The sequence below is a fragment of the Arachis ipaensis genome, chromosome B01 (genome assembly GCF_000816755.2).
Source record: "Arachis ipaensis cultivar K30076 chromosome B01, Araip1.1, whole genome shotgun sequence".
NCBI classification, from domain to species: domain Eukaryota; kingdom Viridiplantae; phylum Streptophyta; class Magnoliopsida; order Fabales; family Fabaceae; genus Arachis; species Arachis ipaensis.
Genome location: NC_029785.2, coordinates 132470745 through 132484019, shown reverse-complemented (window position 1 = coordinate 132484019; position 13275 = coordinate 132470745). Strand labels below are relative to the sequence as shown.

The 13275-nt window shown below is 36.2% G+C and overlaps 1 protein-coding gene across 6 annotated transcripts in view; it reads left to right on the top strand.

Annotated features, from left to right (window-relative positions):
- The window catches only part of LOC107639630, a 45241-nt gene that overhangs the window by 9469 nt on the left and 22497 nt on the right, over window positions 1–13275 (top strand). For 4 of the 6 annotated variants that reach the window (XM_016343189.2, XM_021105507.1, XM_021105504.1 and 1 more), the window contains 13 exons: window positions 452–803; window positions 907–1020; window positions 1389–1484; window positions 1837–1904; window positions 2368–2488; window positions 2593–2814; window positions 2923–3147; window positions 3249–3358; window positions 6109–6205; window positions 10278–10376; window positions 10497–10634; window positions 11473–11541; window positions 12523–13002. In XM_016343189.2, coding sequence (XP_016198675.1) covers window positions 452–803; window positions 907–1020; window positions 1389–1484; window positions 1837–1904; window positions 2368–2488; window positions 2593–2814; window positions 2923–3147; window positions 3249–3358; window positions 6109–6205; window positions 10278–10376; window positions 10497–10634; window positions 11473–11541; window positions 12523–13002 — 2191 coding nt within the window. Of the gene's footprint in view, window positions 1–451; window positions 804–906; window positions 1021–1387; window positions 1485–1831; window positions 1905–2367; window positions 2489–2592; window positions 2815–2912; window positions 3148–3248; window positions 3359–6108; window positions 6206–10277; window positions 10377–10496; window positions 10635–11472; window positions 11542–12522; window positions 13003–13275 lie in introns of those variants that run through there. The other 2 variants (XM_021105508.1, XM_016343194.2) reach the window with 2 other exon arrangements.

Sequence of the window (13275 nt, the reverse complement as noted above, 5' to 3'; positions counted from 1 at the left end):
GATGGGAGGGTGAGATCCTCCTTAAATGAGCAAAAAATGAAAATAGTTACCTTGAAGCATAACTTTCCAATCTTTCAATATGTCTATGTTGGAAGTCTTCAAAATTTGAGCTTTACACCAACGTGAGTCAAATGTCTAATCTATTATCTATGTCATAATAACGGCTTGTCTGAAGATCCATCATTATTGGTGCAAGAATTAAAGAACCTAAAACTCCAATGGCATATGCCACACATTTGCACAAAGATCTTCCTCCTTCCACTACCAAACTAGCAAGTCGAGGGACAAAGTATTCTGTTATTTCAATCTGTTCTTATCACTCAGAATTATTTTGCTTCCTCTTTTCACTTCTGATGGATTTACTTCAGTAACATTCCCTGCTTTTTCTAAATTATGTTTTTCGACAGATTTTCTGTGTATGAAGATTTACTGTAGTTGCATTTCTATGTAGGCGTGGTGATTCAGAAGAATCCTCTTTGGATGATGCGTCTGAGGGATCAGAGGGTACGGAAGAAACGTTAACCAAAGAAGAATTGCAGGCAATCAATAATTTACTGAGTTATCAGCCTGATGAGGAATCGACGAAGCACTCTTCAAAAGATATGCAAAATATGATCCAACATATGGTAACTGTATCTGTTGGTCAGGCTGCTGCCAGGATTATCAATGTGAATGAGACGGAAATTGTTTGTGGTCGATTTGAACAACTTCATGTGTCAACAAAGTTTAGGCATCGCAGTGTTTACTGTGACTTGTTGCTAAAATTTTATGGTTTGTCTGCTCCTGAAGGTCCACTTACGGAGGTTTGCTTCTGTTTGATGTTTGGTGCAAAATAATTAGCATCTGTTAACATTTATTGTTGTCTAATTTGAAGTTGCTAAAACAAATATTGAACTGGACGTGCAGAGTGTCCATAGTGAGCAGAAGGTAAATGCTTTAGCCGCCAGTTTTGTACACCTACCGATTGGGGAGAATATTGACTGGAGATTGTCGGCTACAATTGCTCCCTGCCATGTTACGGTGATTTCACAATCTTTGGAATGCATTATAAGCCGTGTTACTATATTTTTTGCTTTTATGCACAAACCTTTCTTCTGTTAAAATCGTCTTACCTACTAATAAATCATCAAACCCAAGTAGAGAAATCTTGAGATGATTAACTCTTTTATATAAAAAAACAAAAAGATTTTGAAGGATTCTTAAACAAGTGTTCTCATCAAATCTTTTAAAGAAACAAATTCTTGTAAAGAGAAAGGGTATGGACTTCCATTTTTAACAAATAAAATAAAACTTGAACTGCGAAACGCTAGATCGAAAGAAATCAAACTTTCCAAAGGAGAAGATTATTGTTTTCATTGTTTTATCTTTGGAATTTTTATTACTCGCAGGTTTTGACAGAAAGTATTGATCGTGTCTTAGAGTTTGTTAAACGAAGTAAGGCAGTCAGCCCCACTGTTGCATTGGAGACAGCTACTGCCTTGCAGGTATGTGTGTTTTGTCTCTTTCTTCTAATCATAATAGAAATTTGAGTTAAAAGAAGACCATAATATTGTGTTTGTTCCTGATTTTGCATATATTTGTTTTGTCTTTCAATTACACTTAATAAAAATGAAGAAATTTTAAAATTTATTGGCTTGGAAGGCCTAAAAATGTTTATTTTTTCAAAATGGGAGTCTTTAACTTTATATTAAGCATTAGATAAAAGCATTTAGGGTTTCATATCACTCTCAGGAACTCCTAATGTGAAATATTTCCCCTAGCTTTGATTGAGTGGGATCTTGTTAGAGTGTTTTTTTCCTTTGTGTTAACAAGTCTTATTGGTGATTGCAAGGGCAGATGAAGATTGAGAAAGTGACTCGTAGAGCACAGGAGCAATTTCAGATGGTTTTAGAGGAGAAAAGCAGGTTATCTCTCTTTGTTTTTATCTTTATTTTCTTATTATTTATGTTTTATTTTCTGTCTTTAATCTTTTTGTTACTTTGAATATATTGGGTACTGGATTAGAGTAGCCATAAATAAGAAGAAAATAACATGAAGATAGGATAAAAGATAAGATGCACAATAATTTCTGTACGTGTGTGTTATTCCCAAACATAATATGAAAATTGCACGGAGTATTAGAGACATATTCTCCTGTGTCCCGATCCAATTCTTTATTGCCTCTAACAAGAATTTCCAAGGTAGGGATCTTCTTGAACCACATTTCATGAGATGTGTAGTTTAATGCAGTTATTGTGCCCCAAGGGGAAATTTTCCACCGTTTTTAAGCAGATGAACAAACTTCGAATAACTTATTAAATTTTTCGGTTAACTTAGAAAGGCATAGAAGGCTCATTTACAGATTCCTGGTTCTTGTTGATTTTTCAGATTTGCATTCGATGTTGATCTTGATGCTCCAAAAGTTAGAATTCCTCTCAGATCTCGTGGTTCAGCCAGATGTGATAGTCATTTTCTTTTGGACTTTGGTCATTTTACACTACACACTGCGGTATGCTGCTTGAGCTGTGGGGAATTGAGTTGCACTTTTGTTGTTTGGCCTTTTTATTGACAACGTTGTTTGGCCTTCTCTTGTATGATTTGGTGTTTTTACAGGAAAGCCAGTCTGATGAGCAGAGGCATAATCTTTATTCTCGATTTTACATATCAGGACGTGATTTTGCTGCCTTTTTTACGGACTGTGGCTCTGATTTTGGGAGTTGCAGTTTGGTTAAACCAACTCATGATAGTCAAATAATAAGCTCACCACGGGTCAAAGAAGCTGATAATGTGTATTCTGTCATTGATAGGTGTGGAATGGCAGTACTTGTTAATCAGGTTTGTCTGTCGTGTACTTATCAAAACTGTACTACAGTAATGATCTGCATCGCATTTTTGTTGAGCATAATTTGTTCTTTTCCTGTTTGTGCCTCTGGTTTTCTGAAGATTAAAGTGCCTCATCCAAGTTACCCATCGACATGTATATCCATTCAAGTGCCAAATCTTTGCATTCACTTTTCACCAGAGAGATTTCGTAGAATCATGGAACTGCTGAGCATATTGCGCAAGACTATGGAAACATGTAATCAGCCTACACCTGATAGTTTACACTCCAAACTTGCTCCTTGGAGTCGTGATCTAGTTGTTGATGGTAGAATCCTAGTTTGGAAGGTACTTCTGCAAACCTTTTTAAAATTTTTCCGTTAGTGATTATATTTGAGGTAATAACTTTTTTCGTTAAATCAGAAACCTAAATAGCCCTCATCTTACAGGGAATTGGGAATTCAGTTGCTACGTGGCAAACATGTTTTCTGGTGCTTTCGGGGTCATATCTTTATGTATTTGAAACTGCAGAGTCTCAGAGTTACCAGCGATACCTAAGGTTTTAAATTCAACCCTCCTCCTCCTTTCCTGTTTTAGAATTTTGATATTATTTCCTATTTTAAATTGAAGAGAAGAGAATAAGGAAACATTTATATGGAGAGTGAAATATAAAAATATACTCCAAAGTAGGATGGCCAGTCCATTTACATGTCCGAAATGGGAACTACGTTAAAAGTTAAAACAATCATGATGCAGTAATGTAAAGAGGACAGTTACTGATGAGAGAGGCATCCTGGTTTATATTGACATTTTTTTCTCTTTGAAAATGCATCAAGTGGGTTATTTTAAACTGCATTGTCATAAACTTGACATTCTTTTCTGTTCACCTTATCCTTGATATATTTATTTATTTATTTTTGAAAAAATAAGAATTTCATTAGGAAGAGAGTAGGATAATACAAATTGGGGATAAGGGTTCCCCCATACAAAAACAAAGCAAACAAAAGATTTATCTATGAAGCATAGGTTTCCAATATCTGAACATGTTGGAGAGGGAAAGCCCCCTGTAAAGATTCCGAGATCATCCAAATAATGGTGAAAGCAAAAAATTGCTTCTTTTCTACTGCCAAACCCAAGAAACCTATTAAAAATAAGCTGATCTAGGGTCGCATGGCACACCCAACATTCATGAAAGATACTAACCAAATTGTTCCATTAAAAAAAAACACCCATTGTGCAATGCAAAAAGCAGTTGTGAATTTGGCTGAGTTTGCCGCACCCATAACACACGTCATGGGAGATAGCCTTACGTGGCCTTCAAACCTGCAACATCATTGGTATTAATTCTGTTAGCCCTATTGTTGATGAATGCAACAACTAAGGGTGCATTTGGTTTCCGTTTTCATTTTCAGTGTTTTCTGTTTTCTAGATTTTGTGAAAGAAAAAGTGAAAACAGGAGGTGAAAACAGAAAACAGGATTTTATTGTTTTCACTGTTTTCACTTTTTCCTTCACAAAATCCAGAAAACAGAAAACACGGAAAATAAAAACAGAAAATGAAAACGCAAACCAAACGCACCCTAAGCCTTGTCTTTCCAGGTAGGTTGGCTATAGATAAGATGACACTACAATGCACTATCATAAATTGCTTATGTTGTTAAACCAATTATGATCAAATCTCTTTTAGTAATTTCCTTTAAATTTTTCTTGGCTCTCCAACTACCATTGGATTCCTAACTATCCCCCATTAGGTGCACTATTTTTCCTATAGGACAATCTCCAAAACTTTCCACAGAATCTCCCTTGGTACCCTATTATGCTTAGACTTTATGAATGATAAAGGGAAAGCAGATAACTGCTCCAAATCAAAATGGCAAACCAATTCCCTTTGATTTTCAACAAATGACTTTCTTATTATCGAAGAAAATGTAGACTGTTGAGATTGATCTGCGTATCATATATGTTGGGATGGGGAGTATTGTATGGCTCATGAATTACAAAGAGTGGTATAAGAGATGAGTTTGAAAGTGTAGTTCAAGGCATATGATATTGAAAGTTATTGTATTTAAGAATTCTATTGAGTACTTCTGTCCAAACAAAAATTTTATCCTAGGAAGACCTTTGGGCTCAATTATGGGTTTGTCAAGCAAGAATATAATGGCTTAGGGGAGTCACGTCTCACATGCTGAAGTATTTGTCATAGCACAGCAGAAATATGAAGACCTGTTTTTGTTTTCAGTTTTATTAACAATACCACCACCTTATTTTTATTTTGTTTCCTGTTTCAGGGTTTTATTAAGTAGATATTGAAAACAAGATAGTTGTTTCACTTTTCCCTTTATCCTAAAAATGTGAAACAATGGAAATAAGGTTAGATTTTTGTAATTAAGTTTGTGAATAGAAAATGATAACAGAAAACATTTTAAACACTAAACACGCCCTAGAATCCCTTCTGTGGAGGTAAATAAGCCAGTAGAAGTCTAGAAACTCATTGTAGTTGCTCTAAGACTCCCATTTAATTGTGTATGGAACTGAATGTCTCAAATAAATTTTTACAACCATGAATTTAAGAAGAAATTCGCAATGGGCAAATTATGGACAATAGGGTGCTTATAATGGATGTGAAGATCCTTTAAGCAGTGGGTACTCATAAGCCAAATGTCTTCCTAGAATTTTGTGAGCATCATCACCCATGTGAAAGAAGTTAGAGCTCCTTGAGAATTATAAGTTTTTGGGGGCAGGTGTGAGTACTCACTGGGTTAGCTCAGTCATTCCATTCTAAAGCATACTTCGAATTTCTTTGTGCCATAATCCGGACTCAACCATTTCCCTATTAGGTTTTGATCAGACCTGCTAATTGAGAGATGATATCTCCACTGGTTGGCCACACTTCAGTAAGGGAATCTCTTGATTTTCTCTGTCCTTAGGCATCCCATTCCCACAAGAAGCGGAAATGTGAAGGATTTGTGTGAAAAACCTCATAAATGATAGTACCAAGTTTACCTAGTCCCCACACCTCCCCGTCTGAAGAAAAAAGGATCCAATCCTTGAGTGTTTGATGTATAGGTAATCAATATGGGGATAAAGTCCCCATGTAGTTTATGAAAGAATGCTGTTATCAAATAGGTTTCCATAACAAACAATGATAAACGCACCTAATATGAAATAAAATTATAGAAAAGTAAAGGAAGGATCTGTGGTTGTTTATTGATTATAGCTTTTGGTTAGATTTATTCTATTTTATTTTTATTTATTCATTTATTGTTGCAACTTGAACTTTTTTTGTTTAATATATTCTTGGACTTTGCAGCATGGCTGGCAAGCAAGTCCTTGAGGTTCCCCCAACAAATGTTGGTGGTTCGCCATTTTGTATTGCTATAAGCTCCAGGGGGATGGACTTCCAAAAGGTAATATGATGTCTTCTATTCATCCCAACAAAGTTATTTTATACAAATTTTTGGAGCAACTTTTTGCTCAAAACTGTCATTGGCACCCAATGTTGTTTGGTTTTCCCCCTTAGGATTTACTTTCTTTTTGTTTCTTGAGGTGCTATTGGTCATGTCATGTGACATGTGGTCAGATGCACCTGAATCAATGATCCATGGTGCATTCAAATTTGAGGTTCAGTTAAGAGAAGTAGGAACACTAAAATTATTTGTTCGAGTCAAAGAACCAGTAGGAGTACTAACCACACAACTAGACTTTAACAGCCTTATGAGCTGCTCAACCTGTTCCTTAAAGATGATTTTGCGGCCTCATAAGCGGTTGGAATAGAACATGTTTTGGGGCCAGGTTTGCTGCCTTTAAGGTGTCTGGCTTTCCATGAATCTTCCAGCATGTTTCTCGGGTGTGGCAAGCTTTATTGCAGTGGTCACACAAAAGGTTAGAGGGGTTCTATAATTTGGTGAGTTTTTGAGTGCAGCAGGTTCCACTAAGAGTGCATTGGATTCCAAATTTTGTTCAGTCATGCCCTTCCCATCATGACAGCTCTATGGATTTCCTCTCTTCTAACTTCTGCAAATACTTTCCGAATTGAGGGTGGGATTGCTCTTCCAATAATTCTGCCATGAACTTCATCTTGTTCTACATTGAGGCCTGTAAGAAATTGAATATTCTCCCTTTTCCCGCTGTTTGTTGGTGTTGTTTAGCATCAACAGCTGTATTCCACTTGTAGGCAGCATTTGGTTGCTGTCCATGTCTCTCTAAGACATGGACACGGCCAAACATGTCTCTCGTTTGGTTTAGTGAAACACATTTTTTTTATGGACACAAGAGGACACGGATCGACATGGAGACACTAAATTTGTGTACCTCCAAATAGTTGAGACACTGAGACATAACTTAGTGAGACATTGATTTTTTACACTTATACCCCTATTTAATTTTCAGAATCCCAAATTCACCCTCTTAAACTTGTGTCCCTCCTGTTCCTCTCTCATGCATCTTCCACCTCCCTCTCTGCAACTCCTTAATTTATTCTCAGTAGTTCACCATCCTCCACTCTCCCTCTTCCTTTTTCATGGTGCCCATCGCCTCTCTCCCTCTTCCTCTTCGCAGCACCCGCCACCACCTCTCTCCCACTCTTCGTCTTCGGCCACTGTGCCTTCTCTCTCCGCCTCACCCTCTTCCTCAAATAGTTAGACCTGGGTTCATCTTCTCCGTCGATCGCCACTTCTCCTCCGTGTTTGCTCATCGTTCTTCTCTCTCGAAGGGCTTAGGCTTTGGGTTGTCGTCTAGATCCGCCGGTGGCTTTGGGCTTTGACGGCGTCTCCCTCCATCCACTCTCTGGCGATGCCGTACCCTATGCAAGGAGAACGTCTCCTCCGATCTTCTCACCTTTCCTCCTCTATTCTCCCTTCATTGAATTGTTTTCTATTAAAAAATTGAATGTGTATCTTATTTTGTTTGGGATGCATCAAATTGGATTTTTGTTGTTAATTTTATACATATTAAATTTAATTTGGATTAGGATACTATTGTTTTTGTATTTGTTTGAAGATCGTGGTGCCATTGATGACTGACGATCTAAGAGAGGGAGAAGGACAAAAATTGTGGTGGGGGAATGGTGAGGGTAAAATTGATATTTTGGTGAAATTTTGAGTTGTGTGTTGTGTTGTGTCTAAGTTACCAAAGAAGATAAAACATTAAATGTCTTCTTGTGCCTATGTACTTCTATGTAATTGTGTCTATGTCTTCATTATTTGAGACATCAACCAAACACAACCATAGGTATTGAAGTGGTCAATGTCCTGCTACGCCCGCTTCATTGTGTAGAAATATTTGGTGACATTGTCACGTCCTTGTCGAATTTCTCTAGCTTGGAGAGTGAGTTCATAAATCTGGGATTTATTCCCAAGATCATAATACATCTCCTTGACATTATCCCACAATTCCTTTGCAGTGGTATAGTACATATAGTTACTGCTGATATCCTCTTCCATTGACTTTACCACCCATGTCATCACCATGGAATTTTCGGTATCCCACACATTATATTGTGGGTCGGTGACATCAGGCTGGCCTTGCTCACGGGTGAGGTATCCAATCTTCCTGCTTCCACGAGCGTACATCTGAACTGATTGGGACCACCTAAGGTAGTTCAACCCATTGAGTCGAAATGTGATCTGAACTGAATGGGAGTCACCACCAACCAATACCCGTTGCTCAGATTTTGAATATGAGGGAGTGGGAGTGGCAGTCTCCTGTACATAATTAGTGGCTGAGAAACTGTCAGCCATGGCTGTAAATCAGAGGCATAGTGCTGAGATCCTGCCCTAATACCAACTTGGAGTGTTATATTAAATGTACTGAAAAGCATCAACTTTATCAAGGGATTACAGAAATAGGAATAATTAGAAAACAGGAAAATACTTGCTTAAAATAAAGGAAAGCTTCCAAATAATAAAACTTTCTAAAAATAAGCTAAACTAACAAGGAAAGAATATTATAACTAATCCTATTTACAGAAAAGGTTCATGAAAGAAATCAGGGAATCTTTTCAGATTTGATGTGCTTCTTGACATCTAGTCAATAGGTGCCCTTGGGAATATTTACCCCAACTAAATTCACACACTTGTTGCTTTTGCCAATAATCTTTGCCATTTGTATACTACAAAGACCTAAAGGCATCCCAATGTAGAGGCATTTTGCGTTATACAGGGTTTGGAAAAGGGGCACACCCAAAGGATGTTCTGTAGGCAGCCTATCATGATGCAAATGTTAATAGTTGATTCCACGGTTTGAACCTGTGACCTTGAGGTCACATGAAGACAACTAAGCCCTCTACTACAACTACAAGGACATAAATAGACATTACTTATTGTTCCCTCAATAAGTTAATGAAATTCTTTCTTTTGTTATAGAAAAAAGCGCGCGCACAGATGTTGTAGAAAAAAGCGCACACACACACACACACACACACACACAAAAGGTGGAAAGATGTTGTATTAAACGAGTGAGTTGGGAATTGAAAATAAGATTTCTGACTAAACATACTAGATGAATCTAGGGTAACCTCTTATCTAGGTTATATTATCAAGGAGACCTAACAACATGGGTATTTGCGGCATACAGATATTTGGGGAAAAGTAACGAGAGGTTGCAGTTTTTCACTAATGGATCATTTTTCTTGTGTATCCCTTTTAAGAATAACAATTCAAACAAAAGCTTTGGTTTTTGTGGGAGCTTAAGCTCCAAGAGGGTCCTCTCTATATTGAGAGAGGAGGTGAAGAACTGAAAGTAAGTTTTACTACCAAATTCTTTCCTGCCCTTTGTTGGTCCATGTGGCTTAACACTTGTTTGTTTAAGCATAGTATCACAACTATGTAAACAAAGGTTCAAATTTAGAGGGTTTTGTGGATTTACATATTGCTTATAATAAAATATGAGTTTAAATAAAATGAAGAAAGATTTGAAAAGAAGCACTCCTAAAGAGAGTCTTTAGTCCACAATTTGATGTCTTATTTGGCAGCAAATAGAGTGGGATAAGGTAAAACAAAACAGGACTTTGGCTAGATGATTTCCTTTTTGTTCAACTCTTCAAATTTGGAAACTCCAAGCGTCCGAGTTTAAAGGAACTGAGTGTTGAGATGAAACCAAGGTTCTAAGCTGCCACTCTGTTCTATACATCGAGAACAAATTAAGTTGTTCTGAGTTTGTTTTTATGTTTCCTTTCCTTCAGGCATAACCTTGTGAAGATAAATCTATATGTGGGAGGATACATAGATCTAGAATATTTCTGGTTTCCTTAAAAAATTGTTTACTTGAAAGTGGCGAACAAAAAGGTGTCTGTTTATTATCTTTAATGAATATATTTCTTCCTTCAGTTTTTGTATAGCTAATTATAAATACTGGACCATTCAGCAACATTCTGTTAAGCTTTTAGTTTTTGTTGGTCTATTCATTGAGAATGTGTACTCCTTTTTCTCCCCTTGTTAAACTACTTCCCATTTCTATTTGAAAATATGCATTACTTTACAGGCTCTGGAATCTTCTAGCACCTGGATTTTGGATTTTCGAGAAGAGAAGGAGAAGGCTAGGTGGTTTAAAAGGCTTATACAAGCCACTTATGAAGCATCTGTATGGCATTTTTAATGTGCCCTCTTTTCTATTCCCCTTTTCATTTCCTTAGTTTTATAAGTTATTATTTTCGTGATATTCGTTATTGACTTCTTTAATGTATACATGCTGCTTATGTAGGCTCCCCTATCTGTTGATGTTCTAGATGATTCAAACAGTGATGCTGCTTGCGACAATGTTCTTAATACAAGTAAAAAATCAGCTGACATTGTCATAAATGGAGCATTGGTAGAAACCAAGCTACTTATATATGGAAAGGTTAACGTGTTTCTTTTACGCCTTTCTTTGGAACACATAGGGAGTAAGCACCATATAATATATAGATTCAAATATATTTTCTTGATACATATTTTCTAAGGCATATTTTGTTTCTTCTTGTCACCTTTCTCAAATTTTGACAGGAGAGAAATATCTGAGGTATTCTTAATCAGCATGTTCCATGTTGCATATATTCCCACCAAATGTGTAATCTTAATATACCCTGCTTCATGCCATGTACTAGGATAGATAATGAAATTTTAAGACCAAATTGTGTAGGGTCTTTCTGATTTCCTATTTTCATTTTCTTTATTTTCTTATTTCAATTTCTTATGAACAAAACCGTGAAAACAGAGAATGGAAATGGTTAATAAGATTTTATTGTTTTCACTTTTTTTTACAAAATGTAAAGGAAAAAAAAAAGGATATAGGAAATGAGAACAGATCACAAAGACAAAATTATACTTGTCTAATATATAGGGTTGAATAGTTGCTTGACATTAGGTCTATCCTAGTCTCCAATTCAAAGTTAGGATTGAGAACAACCTAATTTAGCTCAAAAAGCTAGCTCAAGGTGGAAAGAACTAACATTTCCAAAATGTTAAACTGTAAGTTGAACCCGTGTTAATGACTTCTATTGTATCTATGTTAAACAATGTTTGGCTAGTATTTGATGGCTCAGACTCTTGTTCAAATCATGTGTTTTTTGGCACTTTGAATTAGTGGATATTTTTTTTTCCTAACCTTCCTACCACGTAGTTGCACTAGATCCAAAGGTTAATGTCATTTTGTATTCTCGCAAAATTGATTGAAGCATACCTGTTTAACGTTTGTGCAGGCAGGGGACACCTTAGATGGGAAATATGGCGAGTCTCTAATGCTTGAGGTTATTGCAGATGGGGGAAAAGTATGTGCAAATAAGCTTCTACACTTGTACTTTGATAGATAAAATCTCAGAATTGCCCTGGATTGGTGAATTTTTTTAAGTATTATGTTATACACATTTATCTTTATCTATTTGAACAAAAACACAGAAGAAAAAAAGGTGGTGGCTATTGTTCTGCATTTTGGTAGTTGAAAAAACCTGAGCTTTTTTTTCCTTGGAGTTCATTTGGCATGCTTTTTTGTTTTCAAAATTATTTTAGTAGGGATCCTCAATAATACATGTTACATAATATTTTTTACACACGGTGTCTTAGCATTTCCTGTTGTTAGAATATTTAAATAGAATAGATTTAGAATCTCAAACTTCGTATTAAGGAAAATAGTGTTGTTGAGAAAATTGGGTTTAAATAGGGAAGGAGAAAGAAGAGAAGAAATACTGAAATGATATGAAATGCCTTGATTTGATTATATTGTAGTATGTTACATGAGGAACATCCATGCCCGTTTATAACAACAGGAAATTGCTTATCATTTCAAATAAGGAAACAATCCTAGGAGACCAAAATAATTATGACCCAGCAATTAAGGCTGAAGATAGTGCAATATTGACTAGGTTTGCTGGTTTTTTTGTAGCAGAAAGAGACAAGATCTTTTGCAATGTGTAGTAGATTCCACTGTTTGGAGTGTTTGTTTGCAGTGCAATTATCATACCTCCAATGTTAGATTATAGGAAAATGAATTTTACGGGATAGGAATAGACGTTTTGCTTTTGTTTTGTGTAAAGCTCATGATTTATTTAGAGGACTTTCTCTCTCAAATTTGTTGAGAGACAGGGAAGCTACGCTTCATATATATCTTTTTTCTTTTGGTTTTTGCTCTTGTATGGCGGATCCCTTATCCTCCTTTTTCTTGTACTTTTCTTCTTTCGGTCTTGATGACATTCCTTTTTCAAATAATAGTAGTTCAACAACAATGATATTGTGGCTTATGCTTTCTTACATAGATGCATCTGGCTCTTGCAAATGCTGACCTGACAATGAAGATGAAGTTGCATTCGTTGAAAGTTAAAGATGAACTTCAGGCTCGTCTGTCAGTGACCCCACAATATCTGGCTGTTTCTGTCTTGAAGGAGAGTGTATCTTCTTCACCCTCTGCTTTATTTGATTCACATGGGAAGGATGCATCTCTTGGATTTCCTGATGATGATGATAGCTTTAGTGATGCTCTATCTGATTTCATTTCTCACGTAGAAGGGGGAAACCATTTACATAATATGGATTTGGATATGCAAGGGGGGATGGGGATTGCTTCTGATTTTGAGACTCTTGAAAGCTTAATACATGAAAAAGAAATTGAGAAGGGAAAGAACACTCCTCGGGAGGTATATTATGAGGCTGAGGGAACTGATAACTTACATTTTGTGTCTGTCACCTTTGCAACAAGAAGTTCAAGCTCACCTGATTATGATGGTATCGACACACAGGTATTTATGGATTCTTAATGATTAATTGTTGTTTCTTGTATACTCTATTCTTTTATGATATATGACATGAACTATCTCTCCTAAAAGTTTTAGTTGTTAGGTAAAGGACACACAAATAGTTATATATCTAATACGTCTCTTCATACAAGAGCTTCCTTTATCCATAGATCTAGAAGAATGGAGGTAACAAGGACCAATTTAGACCTTTTGGTTATAGAAGCTTTGATACCTTACACGATCTATCCCTCATAAGAGTTTAAGTTATTAGATAGA